The 25,116-nt window shown below is 32.0% G+C and overlaps 2 protein-coding genes across 3 annotated transcripts in view; one reads left to right on the forward strand and one right to left on the reverse strand.

Moving 5' to 3' along the window:
* LOC130630334 (RB1-inducible coiled-coil protein 1-like) overlaps positions 1 to 25,116 on the reverse strand; it is a 43,346-nt gene that overhangs the window by 5,337 nt on the left and 12,893 nt on the right. For both annotated transcript variants that reach the window (XM_057443799.1, XM_057443800.1), the window contains exons 12-21: positions 24,747 to 24,865; positions 24,343 to 24,408; positions 24,146 to 24,232; positions 23,812 to 23,911; positions 23,357 to 23,438; positions 23,222 to 23,280; positions 19,797 to 21,901; positions 19,488 to 19,582; positions 18,812 to 18,840; positions 18,643 to 18,692 (exon numbers count right to left, since the gene is read on the reverse strand). In XM_057443799.1, the coding sequence (XP_057299782.1) occupies positions 18,643 to 18,692; positions 18,812 to 18,840; positions 19,488 to 19,582; positions 19,797 to 21,901; positions 23,222 to 23,280; positions 23,357 to 23,438; positions 23,812 to 23,911; positions 24,146 to 24,232; positions 24,343 to 24,408; positions 24,747 to 24,865 (2,792 nt within the window). The remainder of the gene's footprint in view (positions 1 to 18,642; positions 18,693 to 18,811; positions 18,841 to 19,487; positions 19,583 to 19,796; positions 21,902 to 23,221; positions 23,281 to 23,356; positions 23,439 to 23,811; positions 23,912 to 24,145; positions 24,233 to 24,342; positions 24,409 to 24,746; positions 24,866 to 25,116) is intronic.
* On the forward strand, positions 720 to 2,550 carry LOC130630336 (degenerin mec-4-like). Its single transcript, XM_057443803.1, has one exon. The coding sequence runs from the start codon at positions 790 to 792 to the stop codon at positions 2,392 to 2,394; it is 1,605 nt and encodes a 534-aa protein (XP_057299786.1). The 5' UTR covers positions 720 to 789; the 3' UTR covers positions 2,395 to 2,550.

Below are 25,116 nucleotides of genomic sequence, written 5' to 3' on the forward strand. Positions count from 1 at the left end.
AGCCTTCAGACTGCCCGAAAGTTTTGAGGAGTTTTCAAGCAGCGACGATAGTAGCGATGAAGATTAAAAAAAGCCCCCAAAAAACAAAAAATATTTTGTCTGAATAGTTTTCTCATTAATAATTCATATCAGATTCTTACATTTGTACTAGATGTGGAAAATTTTTTTCTACTTTTTAACATGGTTTTTTACGAGAGAAATCCTGATAGCTGTTTTACTAAACAAAATTTTGATTCTAATTTGTCGCAAATACGGATAACTGCCTTTGATTACTCATCTCTGTCTTTGTACAGAGGATTTTTTACATTTCATACAGCTTCTCACCCAATCAAAAGTTCAATAAAAATCCTTTTTATGAAAGCATGAGAATTTTCAAATCATTAATATTTAATGAAACTTTTACTTCTTTGGTTAATTCTCTCCAGACACAATGTAAAAAGTTGAAATTTTTCAACTTTTCACATTGTGTCAAGAAATTTGATGTCAATTGTAGAAATTACACATTTAGAAAAATCAAGTTATGGAAAAATACTTTAAATACTTGTATATAGGGCAGTAGTCTTTTTAATGAATTATTAAATGTGTACTTCCACGTTCATTTTCTTTATTTACAATAACACATAAATACATAATCTCTATTGGTTTTGCTGTCGAAAATATATAACTTCGAACATTCAAGTATTCAAGTATTTAAACTATTGCAATTCATTCAAACAGTGAAACACTATTGGGAAGACGAAACAACTAGTTTACTTCGTAAGATTTGCCCAACACAAAATTTGTTACACAATGAAAGAAGAGAACAACAACATGGAAGGAAAAGAAAATAATAAAATTGAATTATCATACACAACGGAAGATGATGAAGATGAAATAAACTACCAACAACTGTTTGCAAATTTCGCATCGAATACTACAGCACATGGATTTGGTCAAATAACACTGACACAAAATATACCAATAAAGGTGTTTTGGATTTTAACCTTGCTCGCATGTCATATAGTGTTATACTTCCAAATCACACCATTAGTGGAACAGTATTCAAGAAAACCAACAAGCACAAAGATCTATCTTCAGGATGAAACATCCACTTATTTTCCTGTTATTGTTCTCTGTAATGAAAATGCAATAAAATTGGAAAAACTGGGGAGTCTAGAGGCATTGCTAAATAATAAAACAGTAAATAGCAAGTCAGCCAACTCTACTCAAATCGTTGTACAAAATCGTACACAATATTCCTACAGAATATACGATGATTATGGAAATTTCACAGAACATTATTACTATGTAAATGATTCCCTAACAGTAGAGGATGAATTTTTTACACAAACTGAATTTAAGAAGAAGTACAAATCATCCATTGATGCACTTGTACTTCTTGATAAAGACGAGTTGTTTGAATATGGTACAAGTTTGGACGAAATGGTTGTGTCTTGTCAATGGAAATTTAAAGAGTGTTTATCAAATGAGGCTGGAGCCTTTTGGCACAAGTTCTGGCATTGGAAGTATGGCACTTGCCATGTGTTTAACTCTGGTCTGTCACAAAATGGCACAGAAGAAGATATCTTAAGTGTCAGCAGCCCGGGTCCTGATAATGCATTGAGTTTAACTCTTTTTATAAATCAATCCCAGTATAATCCCAATGTCACTGATGCTGCTGGCATTCGGTTTTATATTGGAGATCAAGGAAAACTCTACTCCCCTTATGCTCAAGGACACAGCTTGTCGCCGGGATCCTCGTATTTTGTAGGAGTAAGAAAGAGAAACATAATACGTGTGGACCCTTTTCAAAATGATACTTGCAAAAAGCACCATAAAACTAATTTACAAAATCCAGTCACACAAAATGTATTAACAAAATACAGCAAAGAACTTTGCAAATACTTGTGTTTAGCAGAAACACAACTTTATTATTGTGGTTGTATTGAATATTATTTGCCTAAAACTGTATCGGAAAATGAAACATGCACGTCCGAAAGTCAGCGGTTGTGCACAGCCAAGCCTCATGAAAATTTTACGATTGCCAATGCTGAGTGCATAACAAAGTGCACTCCGCCATGTAACGAAATTTCTTACAGCACACAAATTTCCATGCAAAAATACCCAAACCTTAAATACGAAGAAGTGGACAGTAATAAACTATTTTCTGTTCAAAAAGGAGACATTGATTATTTAAAAGTTACTTTCTACTATGAAACTATGGAAACTGAAGTTTGGGAAGATGAAGAGGTTTATGGTATTGTGAATCTTCTTGCAGACATTGGTGGTCAATTGGGATTATTTTCAGGTTATTCAGTTTTCACCATGATTGAATTTCTTTTCTTCTTTTTTTATATCGGAGCCCATACAGTTTATTTCATCATCCCTCGAAGACGAATAGCTTATCAAGGCTAAATTCGCAATTACTTAATCAATCTTAACAGCCACTAATACCAATTATTGGTTTGATTAATCAAAGGTAGGTTCTGCATGAAGAGAGGGGTGAAGAGACAAAAAACACACAGTATAATTAAGCAAGTGCAAAAAACCATAAAAACGATTAGATTTTGTACGGGAATCTTTTTCTATGATTTGTAGTTGCAGTCATTTAATATTCACATAAAAAAATGTGTAATAGTTGTTTTACTTGAATGATCTTAGTCTTTTGCTTCCTTGTAAGTATTGTCTACGTTACATTGTCAATGTAGACGAAATAGCATAATTCAAAAAGTGGAACAGAACACCCTAAAAATACAATCAGTTTTTTTTTTAATAAGCACATCCTTAGACACGTGTACTGTAATGGGATGAAGTGATTGAAGACCTATACACAGACATTGACAAAGTAATTTAAAAAGGTGACGCGTTTTATACTGTAGAGACCATCTCAAAATTTCGATCTATCGTCAGAAAGATTAAGAATGATAAAAATCATATTCTCCTTGTAAAAGCTGATAAAAAAGAACTTACACTATGTAAAAAACATCAGTAAAAAACAAATTAGAACGATTTCTTTAGATTTAACCTTAACCTGATAATGCAGGCCTTTTTATGTGTATTTGGGAGAATATCATCAAAATTAAAAAGTTAAACTAAAGTCTTCAGACTGAGCGAAGGTTTTCAAGGGTTTTGAAGCAGTGACGATAGTAACGATTAAAACTGAAAAAGCAAAATTTTGTATTAAGAGTTTTCTCATTAATTATTCACATCAGATTCTTGCGTTTACAGTTATATCAGATGAGAAGGCGTGCTATTGCCAGAATTCGTAATAGCTGTTTTACTGAAAAGAAAAAAGTAACAATTTGGATTCTAATTTGTCGCAAATTCGGATAATAGTCTTTGCTTTCTCATCCCTGTCTTTGTACACAGGACTTTTTACATTTCATACAGCTTCCTCCACTTTAAAAGTTCAATAAAAATTCATTTTTTTGACATTTTTTGATTTCATCAAAGATGTTTCTTTTCTCTTGTGATTTCGAAATCATACGGATTTCCAAATCATTAATATTTAATGAAACTTTTACTTCGTTGGTTAATTCTCTTCAGACACAATGTAAAGAGTTGAAATTTTTCAACTTTTCACATTGTCTTGACAAACTTGACGACAAAAAGGCTTCCATTTTTTCTGTTTACACTATCAAATTTTGTTGAATTAGGTAAATCTGTCAGACAAAATATGATAATGTAATCGCTGCTTTCGTATTTTGTCCTACTTTAGCAGCTCTAAAACCGTGTATTTTCGCACATTAAAAGCGCTGCAGCGTTTTATAAATAATTCTGCTTATTATTATTTCTTTCATTTTTATTCGATATTCTTTACTTCAAAGCCTTATTTTTCCTTTTTCTTTTTTTTTTTGAAATAGAAAAGGTTTATAAACAACCTGCATAGCGCGAACTGGTTGAGCAGCACGTGGTGTACAACCGAAATGAAAAATTCCTCATGGTAAATACCAGGTTTTTTCAACAAACCCTTTTTTACTTTATTTGTGACTTGTGCTCACATGTACCATGAAAAAAACAGTAACAGTTTCTTTAAAGAAATGCGTTTAAAGCATGTCCACGGCGTTAAAAACAAATTGCTTAACAAACACAGCTGACAAAGTAGCGCAGTTGAAATGTTTTGAAGACAGAAAGATTCAGGGGAGATTGCTAAAAAAATGAAAAACTCGACACAAGCGTACTTCTTGAGGTAAAACTGTATAATCGTATCATATTGCGGTGTATTCATATGCTTGCTCTCAAAGCTCATAAACATGTGAATAACATTGCATTTGGTATAAAATTTCATTTCAGGCGCTGAACGACCTTTTTTAGATGACAGTTCGTTTTCTGATCAATGCTTGCGATTTTGTTGTTTTTACCTCTACCATTTTTAAAGTGACATTTAACTTCACATAATTATAAGGAATAACGAAATTATACAGGAAAATTTAAAAATTCAAAATTGGCTTCTATTAACTGCCGAAAATTGAAATTAGGGTCTACCTAACTTTTTTTTCTTCCCTCACTGAAAAACTGCAGAAAAAGAAGTATAAGAAAAAAAGTCAAGTAGGACGGGCTAGAAATTTCATGCCAAGATAGCCAAGCACGTGAAAAGTATGAGGTTTTTGATTGGTTGAGAGCAAAGTCTGGTGCTAAGGCGCGAAAGGTGCGAAAATTAAAAAGGCGACAGGTTAGGAAATTCATATTAATAGGGGGAAACTGCCGGCTAGGTGGAAAATGTTGATTTGCGAGACAAAGATCTTGATAAAAGAGGGCAAAAAAAACTACTATCCTATATATTAGTATTTTCAAGATGATGAAAAAACTATCAAAAAATAAATAGGCAATTGTAATAATGTTTGACTATTTTTCTTTACCATACAGCAATCTGTCAAAAAACAGTCACTGTTTTTGTATTGAAAGAGTTTTAAACTTTTAAATAATTGACAACTTGAGTATAATTTTGTTTCAAAAAGTTGTATCTTAGGAACAAAGATAAATAACAATTCTATTGAGTGTGTAAGCAGTTATTAAAATTTATTAGGGATGTCTCCAAATATTTGTTTTTCATACCAACATAATGAACATGTATAAACAAAGAGATACACCTGAACTTTATATCTATTGGTTGCTTAAATACGTAAAAAACAAAACAAAACAAAGTTAGAAGAATAAGATCAGGAGAAAATACTTAAAAATTCTTATACACAGAACTGTAGGTTTTTAATGAATTATTAAAATCTAATGGTTGCCTAAATCCATAAAAAAACACAAAGTTAGAAGAATAACGTCATGACAAAATACCTGAAAACACTTACATATAGGATAGCAGTTTTTTTAATGAATTATTAAATGTGTACTTCCACACTCTTTAAATGCATTCTCTTTATTTTGAATATACACATAAATTCTTAGATACATAATCTGTATTTGTTTTGCTGTCAAAAAGATACAACTTCGAACATTTAGGCATTCAAGTATTTAACCTATTGAAACTCATTCAAACAGTGAAACACTATTGGGAAGACGAAACAAATAGTTTACTTCGTAAGATTTGCCCAACACAAAATTTGTTACACAATGAAAGAAGAGAACAAGAAAATGGAAGGGAAAGAAAATAATAAAGTTGAATTATCATACACAACGGAAGATGATGAAGATGAAATAAACTACCAACAACTGTTTGCAAATTTTGCGTCGAATACTACAGCACATGGATTTGGTCAAATAACACTGACACAAAATATACCAATAAAGGTGTTTTGGATTTTAACCTTGCTCGCATGTCATATAGGGTTATACTTCCAAATAACACCGCTAGTGGAACAGTATTCAAGAAAACCAACAAGCACAAAGATCTATCTTCAGGATGAAGCATCCACTTATTTCCCTGTTATTGTCCTCTGTAATGAAAATGCAATAAAATTGAAAAAACTGGGGAGTCTAGAGGCATTGCTAAATAATAAAACAGTAAATAGCAAGTCAGCCAACTCTACTCAAATCGTTGTACAAAATCGTACACAATATTCCTACAGAATATACGATGATTATGGAAATTTCACAGAACATTATTACTATGTAAACGAATCCCTAACAGTAGAGGATGAATTTTTTACACAAACTGAATTTAAGAAGAAGTACAAATCATCCATTGATGCACTTGTACTTCTTGATAAAGACGAGTTGTTTGAATATGGTACAAGTTTGGACGAAATGGTTGTATTTTGTCGGTGGAAATTTAAAGAGTGTTTATCAAATGAGGCTGGAGCATTTTGGCACAAGTTCTGGCATTGGAAATATGGCACTTGCCATGTGTTTAACTCTGGTCTGTCACAAAATGGTACAGAAGAAGATATCTTAACTGTCAGCAGCTCGGGTCCTGATAATGCATTGAGTTTAACTCTTTTTATAAATCAATCCCAGTATAATCCCAATGTCACTGATGCCGCTGGCATTCGATTTTATATAGGAGATCAAGGAAAACTGTACTCCCCTTATGCTCAAGGACACAGCTTGTCACCAGGATCCTCGTATTTTGTAGGGTTAAAAAAGAGAAACATAATACGTGTGGACCCTTTCAAAAATGAAAGTTGCAAAAAGCACCATAAGACTAATCTACAAAATCCAGTCACACAAAACGTATTAACAAAATACAGCAAAGAACTTTGCAAATATTTGTGTTTAGCGGAAACACAACTTTATTATTGTGGTTGTATTGAATACTATTTGCCTAAAACTGTATCGGAAAACAAAACATGCACGTCCGAAAGGGAGCGATTGTGCACAACCGAACCTCACATAAATTTTGCGACTGCCAATGCTGAGTGCATAACTAAGTGCACTCCTCCGTGTAGCGAAATTTCTTATAGCACACAAATTTCCATGCAAAAATACCGAAATCTTAAATACGAAGAAAAGGACAGCAATAAACTATTTTCTGATCAAAAAGGAGACATTGATTATTTAAAAGTTACTTTTTACTATGAAACTATGGAAACTGAAGTTTGGGAAGATGAAGAGGTCTATGGTATCGTGAATCTTCTTGCTGACATTGGTGGTCAATTGGGATTATTTTCAGGTTATTCAGTTTTCACCATGATTGAATTTCTTTTCTTCTTTTTTTACATCGGAGCACATACACTTTATTTCCTCATCCCGCGAAGACGAATGGCTTATCAAGGCTAAATTCGCTTTTATTTAATCAATTTTAACAGCCACTAATACCAATTATATGCTTCATTAATCAAAGGTTTTGCATGAAGAAAGAAGTGAACACACAAAAAACAGACAGCATAATTAAGCATGTGAAAAAAACAACAACATAAAAACGATTAGATTTTGTACGGGAATCTTTTTCTATGATTTGCAGTTGCATTCATTTAATATTCACATAAAAAAATGTGTAATAGTTGTTTTACTTGAATGATCTTAGTCTTTTGCTTCCTTGTAAGTATTGTCTATGTTACATTGTCAATGTAGACGAAATAGCATCATTCAAAAAGTGGAACACAATACCCTGAAAATACAATCAGGTTTTTTAAGAAAATGTCCAGAATGTAGATAGCTTTACATGCTTTTCGCATGTATATAACAATAAGCACATTCTTAGACACGTGTATTGTAAGGGAATGAAGTGATTGGAGACCTATACACAGAGATTGACAAAGCAATTTAAAAAGGTGACGCGTTTCATTCTGATTATCTTAGGGACCATCTCAAAATTTCGATCTATCGTCAGAAAGATTAAGAATGATAAAAATCATATTCTCCTTGTAAAAGCTGATAAAAAAGAACTTACACTATATAAAAAACATCAGTAAAAAACAAATTAGAACGATTTCTTTAGATTTAACCTTAACCTGATAATGCAGGCCTTTTTATGTGTATTTGGGAGAATATCATCAAAATTAAAAAGTTAAACTAAAATCTTCAGACTGAGCGAAGGTTTTCAAGGGTTTTGAAGCAGTGACGATAGTAACGATTAAAACTGAAAAAGCAAAATTTTGTATTAAGAGTTTTCTCATTAATTATTCACATCAGATTCTTGCGTTTACAGTTATATCAGATGAGAAGGCGTGCTATTGCCAGAATTCGTAATAGCTGTTTTACTGAAAAGAAAAAAGTAACAATTTGGATTCTAATTTGTCGCAAATTCGGATAATAGTCTTTGCTTTCTCATCCCTGTCTTTGTACACAGGACTTTTTACATTTCATACAGCTTCCTCCACTTTAAAAGTTCAATAAAAATTCATTTTTTTGACATTTTTTGATTTCATCAAAGATGTTTCTTTTCTCTTGTGATTTCGAAATCATACGGATTTCCAAATCATTAATATTTAATGAAACTTTTACTTCGTTGGTTAATTCTCTTCAGACACAATGTAAAGAGTTGAAATTTTTCAACTTTTCACATTGTCTTGACAAACTTGACGACAAAAAGGCTTCCATTTTTTCTGTTTACACTATCAAATTTTGTTGAATTAGGTAAATCTGTCAGACAAAATATGATAATGTAATCGCTGCTTTCGTATTTTGTCCTACTTTAGCAGCTCTAAAACCGTGTATTTTCGCACATTAAAAGCGCTGCAGCGTTTTATAAATAATTCTGCTTATTATTATTTCTTTCATTTTTATTCGATATTCTTTACTTCAAAGCCTTATTTTTCCTTTTTCTTTTTTTTTTTGAAATAGAAAAGGTTTATAAACAACCTGCATAGCGCGAACTGGTTGAGCAGCACGTGGTGTACAACCGAAATGAAAAATTCCTCATGGTAAATACCAGGTTTTTTCAACAAACCCTTTTTTACTTTATTTGTGACTTGTGCTCACATGTACCATGAAAAAAACAGTAACAGTTTCTTTAAAGAAATGCGTTTAAAGAATGTCCACGGCGTTAAAAACAAATTGCTTAACAAACACAGCTGACAAAGTAGCGCAGTTGAAAATGTTTTGAAGACAGAAAGATTCAGAGGAGATTGCTAAAAAAAATGAAAAACTCGACACAAGCGCACTTCTTGAGGTAAAACTGTATAATCGTATCATATTGCGGTGTATTCATATGCTTGCTCTCAAAGCTCATAAACATGTGAATAACATTGCATTTGGTATAAAATTTCATTTCAGGCGCTGAACGACCTTTTTTAGATGACAGTTCGTTTTCTGATCAATGCTTGCGATTTTGTTGTTTTTACCTCTACCATTTTTAAAGTGACATTTAACTTCACATAATTATAAGGAATAACGAAATTATGCAGGAAAATTTAAAAATTCAAAATTGGCTTCTATTAACTGCCGAAAATTGAAATTAGGGTCTACCTAACTTTTTTTTCTTCCCTCACTGAAAAACTGCAGAAAAAGAAGTATAAGAAAAAAAGTCAAGTAGGACGGGCTAGTAATCTCATGCCAAGATAGCTAAGCACGTGAAAAGTATGAGGTTTTTGATTGGTTGAGAGCAAAGTCTGGTGCTAAGGCGCGAAAGGTGCGAAAATTAAAAAGGCGACAGGTTAGGAAATTCATATTAATAGGGGGAAAATGCCGGCTAGGTGGAAAATGTTGATTTGCGAGACAAAGATCTTGATAAAAGAGGGCAAAAAAAACTACTATCCTATATATTAGTATTTTCAAGATGATGAAAAAACTATCAAAAAATAAATAGGCAATTGTAATAATGTTTGACCATTTTTCTTTACCATACAGCAATCTGTCAAAAAACAGTCACTGTTTTTGTATTGAAAGAGTTTTAAACTTTTAAATAATTGACAACTTGAGTATAATTTTGTTTCAAAAAGTTGTATCTTAGGAACAAAGATAAATAACAATTCTATTGAGTGTGTAAGCAGTTATTAAAATTTATTAGGGATGTCTCCAAATATTTGTTTTTCATACCAACATAATGAACATGTATAAACAAAGAGACACACCTGAACTTTATATCTATTGGTTGCTTAAATACGTAAAAAACAAAACAAAACAAAGTTAGAAGAATAAGATCAGGAGAAAATACTTAAAAATTCTTATACACAGAACTGTAGGTTTTTAATGAATTATTAAAATCTAATGGTTGCCTAAATCCATAAAAAAACACAAAGTTAGAAGAATAACGTCATGACAAAATACCTGAAAACACTTACATATAGGATAGCAGTTTTTTTAATGAATTATTAAATGTGTACTTCCACACTCTTTAAATGCATTCTCTTTATTTCGAATATACACATAAATTCTTAGATACATAATCTGTATTTGTTTTGCTGTCAAAAAGATACAACTTCGAACATTTAGGCATTCAAGTATTTAACCTATTGAAACTCATTCAAACAGTGAAACACTATTGGGAAGACGAAACAAATAGTTTACTTCGTAAGATTTGCCCAACACAAAATTTGTTACACAATGAAAGAAGAGAACAAGAAAATGGAAGGGAAAGAGAATAATAACGGAAGATGATGAAGATGAAATAAACTACCAACAACTGTTTGCAAATTTTGCGTCGAATACTACAGCACATGGATTTGGTCAAATAACACTGACACAAAATATACCAATAAAGGTGTTTTGGATTTTAACCTTGCTCGCATGTCATATAGGGTTATACTTCCAAATAACACCGCTAGTGGAACAGTATTCAAGAAAACCAACAAGCACAAAGATCTATCTTCAGGATGAAACATCCACTTATTTCCCTGTTATTGTCCTCTGTAATGAAAATGCAATAAAATTGGAAAAACTGGGGAGTCTAGAGGCATTGCTAAATAATAAAACAGTAAATAGCAAGTCAGCCAACTCTACTCAAATCGTTGTACAAAATCGTACACAATATTCCTACAGAATATACGATGATTATGGAAATTTCACAGAACATTATTACTATGTAAATGAATCCCTAACAGTAGAGGATGAATTTTTTACACAAACTGAATTTAAGAAGAAGTACACTTCATCCATTGATGCACTTGTACTTCTTGATAAAGACGAGTTGTTTGAATATGGTACAAGTTTGGACGAAATGGTTGTGTCTTGTCAATGGAAATTTAAAGAGTGTTTATCAAATGAGGCTGGAGCTTTTTGGCACAAGTTCTGGCATTGGAAGTATGGCACTTGCCATGTGTTTAACTCTGGTCTGTCACAAAATGGCACAGAAGAAGATATCTTAAGTGTCAGCAGCCCGGGTCCTGATAATGCATTGAGTTTAACTCTTTTTATAAATCAATCCCAGTATAATCCCAATGTCACTGATGCTGCTGGCATTCGGTTTTATATTGGAGATCAAGGAAAACTCTACTCCCCTTATGCTCAAGGACACAGCTTATCGCCAGGATCCTCGTATTTTGTAGGAGTAAGAAAGAGAAACATAATACGTGTGGACCCTTTTCAAAATGAAAGTTGCAAAAAGCACCATAAAACTAATTTACAAAATCCAGTCACACAAAATGTATTAACAAAATACAGCAAAGAACTTTGCAAATACCTGTGTTTAGCGGAAACACAACTTTATTATTGTGGTTGTATTGAATATTATTTGCCTAAAACTGTATCGGAAAATGAAACATGCACGTCCGAAAGTCAGCGGTTGTGCACAGCCAAGCCTCATGAAAATTTTATGATTGCCAATGCTGAGTGCATAACAAAGTGCACTCCGCCATGTAACGAAATTTTTTACAGCACACAAATTTCCATGCAAAAATACCCAAACCTCAAATACGAAGAAGTGGACAGTGATAAACTATTTTCTGTTCAAAAAGGAGACATTGATTATTTAAAAGTTACTTTCTACTATGAAACTATGGAAACTGAAGTTTGGGAAGATGAAGAGGTTTATGGTATTGTGAATCTTCTTGCAGACATTGGTGGTCAATTGGGATTATTTTCAGGTTATTCAGTTTTCACCATGATTGAATTTCTTTTCTTCTTTTTTTATATCGGAGCCCATACAGTTTATTTCATCATCCCTCGAAGACGAATAGCTTATCAAGGCTAAATTCGCAATTACTTAATCAATCTTAACAGCCACTAATACCAATTATTGGTTTGATTAATCAAAGGTAGGTTCTGCATGAAGAGAGGAGTGAAGAGACAAAAAACACACAGTATAATTAAGCAAGTGCAAAAAACCATAAAAACGATTAGATTTTGTACGGGAATCTTTTTCTATGATTTGTAGTTGCAGTCATTTAATATTCACATAAAAAAATGTGTAATAGTTGTTTTACTTGAATGATCTTAGTCTTTTGCTTCCTTGTAAGTATTGTCTACGTTACATTGTCAATGTAGACGAAATAGCATAATTCAAAAAGTGGAACAGAACACCCTAAAAATACAATCAGGTTTTTTTTTAATAAGCACATCCTTAGACACGTGCACTGTAATGGGATGAAGTGATTGAAGACCTATACACAGACATTGACAAAGTAATTTAAAAAGGTGACGCGTTTTATACTGTAGAGACCATCTCAAAATTTCGATCTATCGTCAGAAAGATTAAGAATGTTAAAAATCATATTCTCCTTGTAAAAGCTGATAAAAAAGAACGAATTTACACTATATAAAAAAAAACAAACAAATTAGAACGGTTACTTCAGATTTAACCTTAACCTGATAATGCAGGCCTTTTTATATATATTTGGGAAAATATCACCAAAATTAAAATTTAAACCAAAGTCTTCAGACTGAGCGAAGGTTTTGAGGGGTTTTGAAACAGTGACGATAGTAACAATGAAAACTGAAAAAGCAAAATTTTGTATTAAGAGGTTGGGAAATTCATATTAATAGGGGGAGGGGGGAATGCCGGCTAGGTGGAAAATGTTGATTTGCGAGACAAAGATCTTGATAAAAGAGGGCAAAAAAAACTACTATCCTATATATTAGTATTTTCAAGATGATGAAAAAACTATCAAAAAATAAATAGGCAATTGTAATTAATGTTTGACCATTTTTCTTTACCATACAGCAATCTGTCAAAAAACAGTCACTGTTTTTGTATTGAAAGAGTTTTAAACTTTTAAATAATTGACAACTTGAGTATAATTTTGTTTCAAAAAGTTGTATCTTAGGAACAAAGATAAATAATAATTCTATTGAGTGTGTAAGCAGTTATTAAAATTTATTAGGAATGTCTCCAAATATTTGTTTTTCATACCAACATAATGAACATGTATAAACAAAGAGATACACCTGAACTTTATATCTATTGGTTGCTTAAATACGTAAAAAAAAAAAAAAAAAACAAAAAAAAGTTAGAAGAATAAGATCAGGAGAAAATACTTAAAAATTCTTATACAAAGAACTGTAGGTTTTTAATGAATTGTTAAAATCTATTGGTTGCCTAAATCCATAAAAAAACACAAAGTTAGAAGAATAACGTCATGACATAAATACCTGACACTTACCCTAACACAATACCCTAAAAATACAATCAGATTTTTTTAAGAAAATGTCCAGAATGTAGATAGCTTTACATGCTTTTTGTTAGAACAATAAGAGAAGGCTAGAAATATTCTTAGCACATCCTTAGACACGTGTACTGTAATGGGATGAAGTGATTGAAGACCTATACACAGACATTGACAAAGTAATTTAAAAAGGTGACGCGTTTTATACTGTAGAGACCATCTCAAAATTTCGATCTATCGTCAGAAAGATTAAGAATGATAAAAATCATATTCTCCTTGTAAAAGCTGATAAAAAAGAACGAATTTACATTATATAAAAAACATCAGTAAAAAACAAATTAGAACGGTTACTTTAGATTTAACCTTAACCTGATAATGCGGGCCTTTTTATGTGTATTTGGGAGAATATCATCAAAATTAAAAATTTAAACTAAAGTCTTCAGACTGACCGAAGGCTTTCAAGGGTTTTGAAGCAGTGACGATAGTAACGATGAAAGCTGAAAAAGCAAAATTTTGTTTGAAGAGTTTTCTCATTAATTATTCACATCAGATTCTTGCGTTTACAGTTATATCAGATGAGAAGGCGTGCTGTTGTTAAAAATCGTAATAGCTGTTTTACTGAAAAGAAAAAAGTAACAATTTGGATTCTAATTTGTCGCAAATTCGGATAATAGTCTTTGCTTTCTCATCTCTGTCTTTGTACAGAGGATTTTTTACATTTCATACAGCTTCCTCCACTTTAAAAGTTCAATAAAAATTCATTTTTTTGACATTTTTTGATTTCATCAAAGATGTTTCTTTTCTCTTGTGATTTCGAAATCATACGAATTTCCAAATCATTAATATTTAATGAAACTTTTACTTCGTTGGTTAATTCTCTTCAGACACAATGTAAAGAGTTGAAATTTCTCAACTTTTCACATTGTCTTGACAAATTTGACGACAAAAAGGCTTCCATTTTTTCTGTTTACACTATCAAATTTTGTTGAATTAGGTAAATCTGTCAGACAAAATATGATAATGTAATCGCTGCTTTCGTATTTTGTCCTACTTTAGCAGCTCTAAAACCGTGTATTTTCGCACATTAAAAGCGCTGCAGCGTTTTATAAATAATTCTGCTTATTATTATTTCTTTCATTTTTATTCGATATTCTTTACTTCAAAGCCTTATTTTTCCTTTTTCTTTTTTTTTTTGAAATAGAAAAGGTTTATAAACAACCTGCATAGCGCGAACTGGTTGAGCAGCACGTGGTGTACAACCGAAATGAAAAATTTCTTATGGGAAATAACAGGTTTTTTCCACAAACCTTTTTTTACTTTATTTGTGACTTGTGCTCACATGTACCATGAAAAAAACAGTAACAGTTTCTTTAAAGAAATGCGTTTAAAGCATGTCCACAGCGTTAAAAACAAATTGCTTAACAAACACAGCTGACAAAGTAGCGCAGTTGAAATGTTTTGAAGACAGAAAGATTCAGGGGAGATTGCTAAAAAAATGAAAAACTCGACACAAGCGTACTTCTTGAGGTAAAACTGTATAATCGTATCATATTGCGGTGTATTCATATGCTTGCTCTCAAAGCTCATAAACATGTGAATAACATTGCATTTGGTATAAAATTTCATTTCAGGCGCTGAACGACCTTTTTTAGATGACAGTTCGTTTTCTGATCAATGCTTGCGATTTTGTTGTTTTTACCTCTACCATTTTTAAAGTGACATTTAACTTCACATAATTATAAGGAATAACGAAATTATACAGGAAAATTTAAAAATTCAAAATTGGCTTCTATTAACTGCCGAAAATTGAAATTAGGGTCTACCTAACTTTTTTTTCTTCCCTCACTGAAAAACTGCAGAAAAAGAAGTATAAGAAAAAAAGTCAAGTAGGACGGGCTAGTAATCTCATGCCAAGATAGCCAAGCACGTGAAAAGTATGAGGTTTTTGATTGGTTGAGAGCAAAGTCTGGTGCTAAGGCGCGAAAGGTGCGAAAATTAAAAAGGCGACAGGTTAGGAAATTCATATTAATAGGGGGAAAATGCCGGCTAGGTGGAAAATGTTGATTTGCGAGACAAAGATCTTGATAAAAGAGGGCAAAAAAAACTACTATCCTATATATTAGTATTTTCAAGATGATGAAAAAACTATCAAAAAATAAATAGGCAATTGTAATAATGTTTGACCATTTTTCTTTACCATACAGCAATCTGTCAAAAAACAGTCACTGTTTTTGTATTGAAAGAGTTTTAAACTTTTAAATAATTGACAACTTGAGTATAATTTTGTTTCAAAAAGTTGTATCTTAGGAACAAAGATAAATAACAATTCTATTGAGTGTGTAAGCAGTTATTAAAATTTATTAGGAATGTCTCCAAATATTTGTTTTTCATACCAACATAATGAACATGTATAAACAAAGAGATACACCTGAACTTTATATCTATTGGTTGCTTAAATACGTAAAAAACAAAACAAAACAAAGTTAGAAGAATAAGATCAGGAGAAAATACTTAAAAATTCTTATACACAGAACTGTAGGTTTTTAATGAATTATTAAAATCTAATGGTTGCCTAAATCCATAAAAAAACACAAAGTTAGAAGAATAACGTCATGACAAAATACCTGAAAACACTTACATATAGGATAGCAGTTTTTTTAATGAATTATTAAATGTGTACTTCCACACTCTTTAAATGCATTCTCTTTATTTTGAATATACACATAAATTCTTAGATACATAATCTGTATTTGTTTTGCTGTCAAAAAGATACAACTTCGAACATTTAGGCATTCAAGTATTTAACCTATTGAAACTCATTCAAACAGTGAAACACTATTGGGAAGACGAAACAAATAGTTTACTTCGTAAGATTTGCCCAACACAAAATTTGTTACACAATGAAAGAAGAGAACAAGAAAATGGAAGGGAAAGAAAATAATAAAGTTGAATTATCATACACAACGGAAGATGATGAAGATGAAATAAACTACCAACAACTGTTTGCAAATTTTGCGTCGAATACTACAGCACATGGATTTGGTCAAATAACACTGACACAAAATATACCAATAAAGGTGTTTTGGATTTTAACCTTGCTCGCATGTCATATAGGGTTATACTTCCAAATAACACCGCTAGTGGAACAGTATTCAAGAAAACCAACAAGCACAAAGATCTATCTTCAGGATGAAACATCCACTTATTTCCCTGTTATTGTCCTCTGTAATGAAAATGCTATAAAATTGGAAAAACTGGGGAGTCTAGAGGCATTGCTAAATAATAAAACAGTAAATAGCAAGTCAGCCAACTCTACTCAAATCGTTGTGCAAAATCGTACACAATATTCCTACAGAATATACGATGATTATGGAAATTTCACAGAACATTATTACTATGTAAATGAATCCCTAACAGTAGAGGATGAATTTTTTACACAAACTGAATTTAAGAAGAAGTACAAATCATCCATTGATGCACTTGTACTTCTTGATAAAGACGAGTTGTTTGAATATGGTACAAGTTTGGACGAAATGGTTGTATTTTGTCGGTGGAAATTTAAAGAGTGTTTATCAAATGAGGCTGGAGCATTTTGGCACAAGTTCTGGCATTGGAAATATGGCACTTGCCATGTGTTTAACTCTGGTCTGTCACAAAATGGTACAGAAGAAGATATCTTAACTGTCAGCAGCTCGGGTCCTGATAATGCATTGAGTTTAACTCTTTTTATCAATCAATCCCAGTATAATCCCAATGTCACTGATGCCGCTGGCATTCGATTTTATATAGGAGATCAAGGAAAACTGTACTCCCCTTATGCTCAAGGACACAGCTTGTCACCAGGATCCTCGTATTTTGTAGGGTTAAAAAAGAGAAACATAATACGTGTGGACCCTTTCAAAAATGAAAGTTGCAAAAAGCACCATAAGACTAATCTACAAAATCCAGTCACACAAAACGTATTAACAAAATACAGCAAAGAACTTTGCAAATATTTGTGTTTAGCGGAAACACAACTTTATTATTGTGGTTGTATTGAATACTATTTGCCTAAAACTGTATCGGAAAACAAAACATGCACGTCCGAAAGGGAGCGATTGTGCACAACCGAACCTCACATAAATTTTGCGACTGCCAATGCTGAGTGCATAACTAAGTGCACTCCTCCGTGTAGCGAAATTTCTTATAGCACACAAATTTCCATGCAAAAATACCTAAATCTTAAATACGAAGAAAAGGACAGCAATAAACTATTTTCTGATCAAAAAGGAGACATTGATTATTTAAAAGTTACTTTTTACTATGAAACTATGGAAACTGAAGTTTGGGAAGATGAAGAAGTCTATGGTATTGTGAATCTTCTTGCAGACATTGGTGGTCAATTGGGATTATTTTCAGGTTATTCAGTTTTCACCATGATTGAATTTCTTTTCTTCTTTTTTTATATCGGAGCCCATACAGTTTATTTCCTCATCCCGCGAAGACGAATGGCTTATCAAGGCTAAATTCGCTTTTATTTAATCAATTTTAACAGCCACTAATACCAATTATATGCTTCATTAATCAAAGGTTTTGCATGAAGAAAGAAGTGAACACACAAAAAACAGACAGCATAATTAAGCATGTGAAAAAAACAACAACATAAAAACGATTAGATTTTGTACGGGAATCTTTTTCTATGATTTGCAGTTGCATTCATTTAATATTCACATAAAAAAATGTGTAATAGTTGTTTTACTTGAATGATCTTAGTCTTTTGCTTCCTTGTAAGTATTGTCTATGTTACATTGCCAATGTAGACGAAATAGCATCATTCAAAAAGTGGAACACAATACCCTGAAAATACAATCAGGTTTTTTAAGAAAATGTCCAGAATGTAGATAGCTTTACATGCTTTTCGCATGTATATAACAATAAGCACATTCTCAGACACGTGTATTGTAAGGGAATGAAGTGATTGGAGACCTATACACAGAGATTGACAAAGCAATTTAAAAAGGTGACGCGTTTCATTCTGATTATCTTAGGGACCATCTCAAAATTTCGGTTTATAGTGAGAAAGATTAAGAATAATAAATATCATATTGTCCTTGTAAAAGCTGATAAAAAAGAACGAACTTACACTATACAAAAACATCAGTAAAAAACAAATTAGAACGATTTCAGAATGAATATCTGTTTTAATAGTTTAAGTTTATATTTTTTCTTGAAAGGGTTTGGAAAATGGATTTTTTTCACATCTTTGGTCGGTTCTAAATTTACTTTGCTAAATAAAAATGAAAAATTCACTTACTTCCGTAATGCCAATTTTTCTACAGGAAATAATTCTGAAGTTCTTTGTACCTGCAAGAAATTTCATTCCATGTTAAAAATCAATCTCATCACCTTCCCTTACTGTAAATTTCAAGCAGGTTTTTTACCACTGTATTAGTGAAAAAACAAAAATTTAAAAAAATTGTTACCCGCTGGCTTTTTGGGCTACTTGACGCACCTTAAAAGTAAATTTAATAAAAGCGATTATAAACAGTACATTAATACATATCTTATATTTACACATAAATTGACCTTTATAATGCTTATCTTTTCCATGGAAAAATCAACTTGTAGATACTGAAAAATGAAACTAAATTAACTAAGCCAACCATTGCTTTTTTCATCAATCAATTTCATTCAAGTAGAAATACAATTGACAACAGTAGACAATAGATGCATGCTTAGAGAAACAAAGTTCATTAGCTACCTGTGATTTTGTTATAAAATTTATCAATTAAAAATACATACGAGAGAACAAAGGCGAAGGTTTAGCAATTGTGATATATTACTATGGCTATTTTTGAAGGAGAACAACGGGTCTACTTTACCTGTTACAGATAATCACACACAGTTACTGTATTATTATAAAAGACTAGTTGGTAGTCTGTGGAGAATCCACAGGGTCCTTTCTTTATATATCGCATTTCGTGTTTCCGTAACAGACAGACAAACAGACAAACGACAGCTATTTTTATAGAGACAAATACTATAAAAAAGGCATCTGTTGTTTAACGACACAACACTGGAAAAACTTTAACACAAGCATAAAATCAAGATCAATGTGTTTTTTTAAAAAAAAAAATCAAAAAAAAGACACAGACTTACTTTCGAATGAAGCTCTTTTTAATCTTGCGTTTTCTGCTTCCAATGTTTTTACTTTATCTTGAAGTCTATCAATTTCCAGTTCATCTATTCCTTCTCTGCGAAAACAAAAATAAATAATGTTGCAGTAAACACTCTATAAGAATTTCTTTACAAGAATTTTAATGATCCTTTTTCGAATAGAAAACATAAAGGTAGATTGAATATTAAAGATGTAACATTTATATCAAGGAGAAATGACAATGAAGAATTTCGACGTAAACTGACTATAAAAATAAAAGAACGAACAGAAATAACTTCTTTGACACTTACTCTATGGAAACAGTTGAAGATCGGATATCATGATCCGATTTTCCACATTCCTCTAAAGCAGATTTTTGAAGTTCAAAAGCTACAAGCAAGGAAGCTTTCTCTTTCTCTAACTCATTATCGTATTGTGTTTTTAATTCCTGCATAACCCTTAACTTCTCTTTCTTCAACTCCTTAATATTTACATGTAGTTCTTTAACATTATTTTCTAATGCAAGTCTCTCTTTCTCTGTCTTCTCAACACTCAATCGATTTTCATTTATTGATGTTGTTAATTTTTCCTGTAAGTTTGCATTTAAATCATTGACTTTTTTCAAGTCACTCTCGAGTTGTGTGTACGCTTCCTTATGCATGTTGATTTCAAGTATTAAATTTTCATTTCTATGTTTTAACGTTTGATTATCATTTTTTAAACTAAGTAACTTTAATTCTAAATCTTTGATTTGATTGTCCTTCTCCTTTTTGATCTTATTGAACACAGCGTTAAAGTTTGTTTGTTTTTGTGTTTCCAACGAGTCCTTCATTTGTAATGTTTGCCCAAGTTCTGCTTCTTTTTCAGCTAGTACTTTACGCAAGTTTTTAATTTGTACATTAACAGTAGACACATGCTCTAGATGTTCATCAATTGATTTTTGGGTGGATTCATTCACTCTGTCCAATTCAGTTTTTAACGCATTTCGTTCGATAGTAATTTGATCTACATCTAACTTCATCAAAGTGCACTTACGTTGTTCATTTTCAAGTTTAACAACAATTTCATTATATGTAGCTGTCTTTTTATTTAACTCCTGCAATATGTCATCATTGACACCTTTTAAAGTCTTAATTTCCTTCTCTTTTTCTTCTAGCTCAAATTTAACACTGTCTAAATTTGTTTGCAAAATGTTATGCTCTTTATAAACGTTAGAGTTTTTTTCAACAGATTCCTGTAAGTTTCCCACTGTCCTTTTTAAAGACTCACATTCATCTCTCAAATCTTTACACTGTTTAGTTAGTTCCTCATGAATATTTTTAGAAGCTTTTTTCTCTGCTTCATGAATAACTTTGGTATATTTTAACTCTTCTTTAACAGTATCGTATTTCAATTTAAGAGAATCGTGTTCTGAACATAATACCTGTTTCCCCTTCACAACAGCATCTAACTCTGTGTTTACTTGCGCCAACTGCACACACACATCTAAGTAAGCCTGTACCTTCCCCATTACCATAGACAAAACATCTCTTTTGATGCTAGTAAATTCTTCAAACCATGACTGGTTTACTCCCTTGACTTCCTCCTTTATCACAGACAGTTGACAATTTAGCTGCTTGACATTACACTTCATATGCTTAAGAAGCTCTGCTGAATTGGACACATTTCTTGCAACTTCTGTAGATTTGATAGCATCAGATAAGGACCTGCTACTGTTGATAGAACTAGCCATATCTTGTGTAAAGTATGTCAAGTTAGTCATACTACCTTGATGTATGTTAGGTAATGAGAAAACATTCTCCTTTGGTGGGTGCAGTGTTTTGGGACTTAAACTGCGGCATTGGCTTTCTCGTGAGATTTTCCTGACACATCCCTTTATAGCTATCGGGGATGAACTAGATTTCCCAGACACAGGAGATAAATCATCATTAGACCGAGAGAAATCCAATTCTGCGGAATGGAATAGCATGTCACTGTCACTTGAAGTAATCAGTTTCTTATCTTCTGATAGCGACCGGAGTGACGCTGGCTCAAATTCAGATTCATCTGCAGTATTCTCATCATCTGCATTATCACTGGGAGATTCTGTTTCATAGTTGACATTCTCCAGCAATGGAAACTGCTCCACTGGATGTGATGACATTTCACGCTTCAGCACACTCATTGTTAGTTGATCATTTTCAACCAAAGCTTGCTCACGAAACTGTAATGTCTCTTCCAATGATTTGTTTTGTTTAGGGTCAATGAGTTTTGTTAAGTTACTTTGAGATAAACAATTACGAACCATAATACTTGTTTCCAATGAATCAGACAAACTTAATTCCGACATTAGGTCTGGTACATGATGTTGCAACATTTTAATATCCTCCACAGTCACATCTGGTAGATCTACATCGCATGGCGTTGGTTGCTCCTCCTTAACAAAGAACAAGAAAAAATTCAATCACAGACCTTCCACAAAAAACATTGCAAACAACTGGACAACTAAAGTGATGTACAAAATTTTACAAATTTGGCTAGGGAGACGAACATTGAAAATACTAAAGATTTTAAAGATTGTGATGATATCAGTGAAGTCCTGTAAATTTCTCCTTTTCTATAAGATATGCGAAAATGACCATTTTCAGGAAATTTTCTCAATCTTCAAATGCTAATAACTTAAAAAGGAGAATTAATAGGGAGCTGAAGATATGACCTGAGATACTGTTAACACTGGCTGTGATAACCGAATAAGGTCTAAATGTTTTTGGATAACATTGTGAATTTTGAAGTAAGTGTATTGACCTAGGTTTGGGAAATTTGAGCGATTTTGGTCCAAGGTAACACCTAGTTTCCAAGCAGGAGTTCTGGTCAGTTATATCCATCTGTTTTTAGGTTAATCAGCCTTAAAGTTATAAGTGCGATGCAATGGCTTTACAAAGGATAATAATTTCATTATTCATATTGAACTAAAGCTAAGTTCGCATCAATGCGAATAGCGTTACTATTATGCAATAAGAATTATGTCTTTTGCTGCACCTTTATTCACATGTTATGTTCTTTGTATGTTGTCGCTATAAATTACTTAAAAAATAGAGTGCAAATAAATATCGAAACTTTTTTATATTTTTTCACGCGAATAGCACGCAAATTCCGAACATGAGAGATACACTGCTTGATCTTTCTTGATCTCCGTCGTAAATGTATTATAACAAAGTTAAAAATTAAAAAATATATTTTATGACTTTTTCTTGGTTATGATTAAAGAAAACAAAGTATAAGGGAAAACAAAAATAAGAATTTTGAAAGAACTTCTATTGCATTTATGGGAGAGTGTTTTGGTTTAGTTGATTTTTCTCGGATGGTGTATTCAATAAAATAGCAAGTTCCTTAGACAAAGTCCAGATGTAGACCAAAAATACTTGGCATGAGGTAATAAGGAAAGAATTGATGCAAAAGAATTTGAATTTAGAACATCCGATTGGAAGGTCATTAATTTACCCTTTCTAAACCCTGCTAGTATGGAAATTAGATGTTAAGCCGGCAACAATAATGAGGACATCACAAGTACCATCTACAATAAAAAAAAAACATTTTTTTTCAGTGGTAATGTATCCTTAACATATTGATGTCCTGTCTAATTTTCTTCAATGAGCTATTCAGACATACTTTTTCCCGCTGCATGAAAGGGAATAAACACATCCGCTTTGCCAGTTACAGACTTAGCTTGTTATTATATTTAAACATAAAAACTTACAGCAAAAGGTTGAGGCCACTCGTCAAGACCAGGGAACAAATTCTTAACAAAGTGGTTACCTATAAAAAAAGTTAATAAATAAAATAAAATAATAAACATTTGCGTATTTCTAATGGAGTACAAACTTTTTCCTACCAAAAACTTGTTTAAAGTTGTCTCGTTTGCTTAATTCTTCTGTCCGAGCAACAATGGAACTTTCAGAAACAGTTTTGGTCCACTATAATGCCAAAGAAAATGCAAAAATTAATTCAAAGTCAATGATATCATAGCTATTCAAAAATCCATGATAAAATGGTTACTGAAATGCTGCGTAGAAGATTTTTATAAAAGATTTTACAGAAGAGCCAAAGAAATCCCCATCGTTTAAGAAATCATCTTTATACAGGACAATAGCAACACCAACTCTTACATTGTTATATCTGTTTTCCCTGACAGTGGGGTGATTTCGTCTCAAGAATGCACAAAATATTACTGGTCAAAAAAGCACTAACATAGATTTTTATTGATTTTAATGGATTTTTTACAGGCTAAGGTTACTGGTTACATTCTGCGATCATTTTAAGTCAAATCATTGAATGTATTGCACAAACCTCCGTAAATTGTAAAGAGAAATTTTTTCTTCTTAGAACTTCCAAAACAGCCAAAACATACATCTTCGGTGCTTCATAGACTTGTTCAAAAATATCCAGCCTATATAAATACAGAATAAAAGTTATAGACAAACAATTTAGGTATTAATTTTTGTCAAAAAAGAATTTAAGTTTTACACATGTGGGTCACTGTTCTCATTTTAAAAAAACTGTCTGACAAGAAGCCATAAAAAAGTAACCAAATTTCTTTGGTTTATCAAACATGGAAATGTATAATATATAAGAAGTCAATTGCGAGTTCCCTTTTTTTTTAGCAAACGAAAACAAATTTTACCTTTTCTTTATTCTTTTTAAACTTGTATGATACGCTAATAACTTTGAGTCGCAATCAAATATTAATTTTTCTAACCGCGTCACCCATCTAGATTCAAAATAATTGCCAACTTCTTAATAAGGACAGCAGTTTTTCAGCATTGGCTAAACTCACTATTCAAGAAACATATCACAACTGACTACTGGATAAAACAGTACCTTAATCTTGTATGCAAATTTGTTGATAATTCGTCTTTTGCTCGAGCACATAAATTGCGATTTTCCCTAAAATGAGAACATAAAAATTTGTAAACAGCTTATGAAAATTTTAAGTGAATTGGATTTTTTAATAAGTGCATAGTCCATCTTTAAGAGCATGTTGGGTAGGAAAGAATTCATGTCCTAAATGAGTGCTGAGTAAATAGTGTATTACATGAAACGGGACCACTGTGTCTTAGTGGAAAAAGAGAAGTAGAGAAACGTAACAATAACAATAAAAATAACATACATAGAATGAAATATTTTGGGTGCCTAGATGTTAGCAGTGCTACTGTATAGGTATATTTTAATAATAACTGAAATACTTCTGAAAATATCTTCTTTTTAAATTTAAGAAAGTATACCTGATCTGATGATGATTTTTTCGTAGAACAATAAGTTGTTTTTGATGACTTGCACAAAGATCAGGTAGAACAGAAGGATCACCAATGTGCTCTGCTCTCATCTGGTTTTGCAAAAACCCCTATGAAGGAGGGCACTGGTTTATTCATTTTTCAAGCAACAAAACATTATTTGTTCGTCAACTGGTGTATTAAGAAAATCGAAAATTGGGGGTCAAGGCAATTCACAGCATTTCGATCAATGAAAACGGATATAAATTTTTCTTTCTGGGCTATTACCCAGTATACGTTTTAGTTAGTATAAGTTAACTTTTTAGACATCCTCCAACTCTGTTTTAATAAAGGATATTTTTTTTTAGAATTTCAGAAAATT

The sequence above is a fragment of the Hydractinia symbiolongicarpus genome, chromosome 2 (assembly GCF_029227915.1).
Source record: "Hydractinia symbiolongicarpus strain clone_291-10 chromosome 2, HSymV2.1, whole genome shotgun sequence".
Taxonomy (NCBI): Eukaryota; Metazoa; Cnidaria; class Hydrozoa; order Anthoathecata; family Hydractiniidae; genus Hydractinia; species Hydractinia symbiolongicarpus.